Source organism: Cebus imitator, unplaced genomic scaffold, assembly GCF_001604975.1.
Source record: "Cebus imitator isolate Cc_AM_T3 unplaced genomic scaffold, Cebus_imitator-1.0 Scaffold356, whole genome shotgun sequence".
Lineage (NCBI taxonomy): Eukaryota > Metazoa > Chordata > Mammalia > Primates > Cebidae > Cebus > Cebus imitator.
This window is the reverse complement of record NW_016107671.1, coordinates 2,053,718-2,057,831: the sequence shown is the minus strand read 5'-3', so window position 1 is coordinate 2,057,831 and position 4,114 is coordinate 2,053,718. Positions and strand designations below refer to the sequence as shown.

At 39.0% G+C, this 4,114-nt stretch overlaps 1 protein-coding gene across 2 annotated transcripts in view; it reads left to right on the top strand.

Moving 5' to 3' along the window:
- The window catches only part of ZNF566 (zinc finger protein 566), a 26,873-nt gene extending 23,986 nt beyond the window's left edge, over positions 1-2,887 (top strand). The window contains exon 5 of one of the 2 annotated variants that reach the window (XM_017506499.2): positions 1,666-2,887. In XM_017506499.2, the coding sequence (XP_017361988.1) occupies positions 1,666-2,690 (1,025 nt within the window). In that variant the 3' untranslated portion in view covers positions 2,691-2,887. The remainder of the gene's footprint in view (positions 1-1,665) is intronic. The other variant, XM_017506501.2, reaches the window with a different exon arrangement.
- The last annotated feature ends 1,227 nt before the right edge of the window (positions 2,888-4,114 follow it).

Genomic DNA, 4,114 nt, shown 5'->3' with positions numbered 1-4,114 from the left:
ACCCAGGAGGCGGAGGTTGCAGTGAGCCGAGATCGCGCCATTGCACTCCAGCCTGGGTAACAAGAGCGAAACTCCGTCTCAAAAAAAAAAAAAATAATAATAATAATAATTATTCAAGTTTGAGTATAAAACGCAGGTAACTGAATCTAGTATCTTTGATCTGTCAGTACAATACGCTGCCTTCCATTTTATTCTCTCTCCTTCTCTTGAACCTACAAGTGTCTTTTCTGCCAGTCATTCATCACTACTATAGTGCTCATGTACTTGTTAAGCCCCCTCTTCTCTTTAACAAAGGTCAGCATCTCAGAATTCCAAGACAAACACTATTTTCATCAAACTCCAAACATATACCATATCTGTCCACAAATGAGTCCTGTCTACTACTCATACTATGTTCATTCCACACTAGACTTTTCTTAAGCTAGGCTTTTTTCTGGATTGCCATCCTCTAGTTCCTTATCATTTTTTAAAGAGCTCTGGATGTCCAGTTACAGAATCCAGAGCAGGGCTATCCAACAGAACATTCAATGGTGATAGAAATATTCTATATTTGTGATATCCAGTATACACTTCCAGTACAAAAGCCACTAGCCACATTTGGCTGGTGAAAATTGGAAATATGAATAGTGTGACTGAGAAACTGAATTTTCAAATTCAACTATTTCAAAATAAAATGCACATTTTATTTAAATTATTTGAAATTTTAAAAGCCATATGTGGCTACTGACTACTCTATTAGACAATGCATATCTAACAAGGGGCTGGCGAACTTTTTCTTGAAGGGCCAAATAGTAAGTATTTTAGGTTTGCAGTTCACACATTCTCTGTCATACCTACTCACTTCTGCCCTTTTAGCACAAAAGCATCCATAGATAATACATAACAAGTGTGGCTAATAAAACTTCATTTGTAAAAATGGGTCCAGGGCCATAGGCCATAGTTTACCAATCCCTGGGGATCTTCCATTAGGCATATTCATTTCATCCTGACAATAGCCTTGTTAATAGTTTGATCATTCATTCATTCATTTATTGAGACAGGATCTCACTCTGTCACCCAGGCTGGAGTACAGTGGTGCAGTCTTGGCTCACTGCAACCTCTGCCTCCTGGGTTCAAGCAATTCTCTTGCCTCAGCCTTCCCGGTAGCTAGGATTACAGGTGAATGCCACCATGCCTAATTTTTGTATTTTTAGTAGAGACAGGTTTCACCATGTTGGCCTGGCTGATCTCAAACTCCTGACCTCAAGAGATCTGCCTGTCTCACCTTCTCAAGGTGTTGGGATTACGGGAGTGAGCTACCACACCTGGCCATTTCCCATATTTTACAATTCATACTGTGGGATGCTGTTATGTGTCTGTGTGTGTATATGCAATGAGAAATTGCGCATGGATATGATTAGAGTCATCCTTTAACAAGGGACATATGACTAAGGCATGATGTGTATGTTTAGCAAGCTTCCGAAAGAATTCTGACCTATAGTAACGTTTGGGAACCTGTGACTTACTGTGTTTTCCTAATCACTCCCCTCATCTTATGATGTAACCTGATTTCTCTTTTTTCCTCATCCATTTGTAAAAAACAGTTCAGTTAAATTCTCCCATATTGACTGAAGTTTTGTTTCTCACAAATAAAAACATGATGATTGCTTTCATATTTTCTTTCAGTCCTGGAATCAAGATGTGAGACCAAGAAATTATTTCTGAAGAAAGAAATTTATGAAATAGAATCAACCCACTGGCAAATAATGGAAAAACTCACAAGACATGATTTTCAGTGCTCTAGGTTCAGAGATGATTGGGAATGTAATATCCAGTTTGAGAAACAGCTTGGCTCTCAGGAGGGACATTTCAATCAATTGATATTCACTCATGAAGCTCTGCCCACTTTGAGGAAGCATCCATCCTTTACATTACAGCAAATCATTAATAGTAAAGAGAAATTCTGTGCATCTAAAGAATATAGAAAAACCTTTAGACATGGTTCACAATTTGCTACACATGAGATAATTCATACCATTGAGAAGCCCTATGAATGTAAGGAATGTGGAAAGTCCTTTAGACATCCCTCAAGACTTGCTCATCATCAGAAAATTCATACTGGCAAGAAACCCTTTGAATGTAAGGAATGTGGAAAAACCTTTATTTGTGGCTCAGACCTTACTCGACATCACCGAATTCACACTGGTGAGAAACCCTATGAATGTAAGGAATGTGGGAAGGCCTTTAGTAGTGGTTCAAACTTCACTCGACATCAGAGAATTCACACAGGTGAGAAGCCTTATGAATGCAAAGAATGTGGGAAGGCCTTTAGTAGTGGTTCAAATTTTACTCAACATCAGAGAATTCATACTGGGGAGAAACCCTATGAATGTAAGGAATGTGGCAATGCCTTTAGTCAGAGCTCACAACTTATTAAACATCAAAGAATCCATACAGGTGAGAAGCCCTATGAATGTAAGGAATGTGAGAAGGCTTTTCGTTCTGGCTCAGACCTTACTAGACATCAGAGAATTCATACTGGGGAGAAACCCTATGAATGTAAGATATGTGGGAAGGCCTATTCTCAGAGTTCACAGCTTATTAGTCATCATAGAATTCATACTAGTGAGAAACCCTATGAATACAGGGAATGTGGAAAGAACTTTAATTATGGCACACAACTTATTCAACATCAAAATTTGTACTGGTGATAAACCAGAATATGTGAAATGTATAGGGAGGCTTTAATTATGGCTCAAAATAGAATTTATCTGCTTAATAATTCCTCTAGGCTGGATAGAGTGGCTCACATCTGTAATCCCAGCACTTTGGGAGGCCAAGGAGGGCAGATCACCTGAGGTCAGGAGTTCGAGACCAGCCTGACCAACATGGAGAAACCCCATCTCTACTAAAAATACCAAAAAAATTAGCCAGGTGTAATGGCGCATACCTGTAATCTCAGCTCCTCAGGAGGCTGAGGCAAGAGAATTGCTTGAACTCAGGAGGCAGAGGTTGTGGTAAACCACAATCGCGCCATTGCACTCCAGCCTGGGCAATGAGCAAAACTCCCTCTCAAAAAAATAATAATTCAGGATAATGTAGAAGCATTTTATTTGCAGACTACAGCTTATTCAGCCTGGGAAAGATAATGTTGGAGAAACACCCTATGATAGAATATACTTTGGAAACCCTTAACTAAATGCTCACTTCTCTTGACATCAGATAATTCAGTCTAGCAATATGATAAATAGTTCAGTCTGTCGTGCTGAAAAGGACTGCACTTTTAACACCTTTCTAACCTTAAACATCAGAGAATTTATGTGGAAATGTAGTCCTGTGATTTTCATTTTTTTCCCCTGTCTAATTGTTACATTATTAGTATTGTAATCCCATCTGTTTACATCCTGATTTATAAAATATTTTTAATATTTTAAAATAGTACCTGGGAGAAATGACCTCTTTATTTTTGAAGATGGCTTATTCTTTTTGCTCTTTATAACAATAAGGCTTCCTTATTGTAAAAATGTTCATGAACAGTATTTCACTCAAGAGATCCTTTAATATCTTCATGGTATTTTGTTTGTTACTGTAGTATCACTTATGAAATCCTGTTGATGGATATTGTAGTCTCCTCTAGGTATTTTGCCATAATACATGCCAAAATACAAGTCCCTGATGGGCATTCTCCTTAAGCACATCTTTGTATCATGTCTTTTTTTTTTTTTTTTTTTTTTTTTGAGATGGAGTCTTGCTCTGTTGTCCAGGCTAGAGTGCAGTGGTGCAGTCTTGGCTCCCTGCAGCCTCTGCCTCCCTCTGCCTCCCGGGTTCAAGCAATTCTTCTGTCTCAGCCTCCTGAGTAGCTGGGATTACAGGTGCCTGCCACCACACCCAGCTAATTTTTGTATTTTTAGTAAAGACAGGGCTTCACCATCTTGGCCAGGTTGGTCTTGAACCCCTAACCTCGTGATCCACCCACCTCAGCCTCCCAAAGTGCTGGAATTAGAGGCATGAGCCACTGCACCTGGCCGTATCACATCTTTTAATTACAGAAATAATATGTGAATACATTTTTCTTATAAAAGATGCAGGCATTACAAAAAGGTACCCTTTGACCATCATCCTTGTATCCATTCCA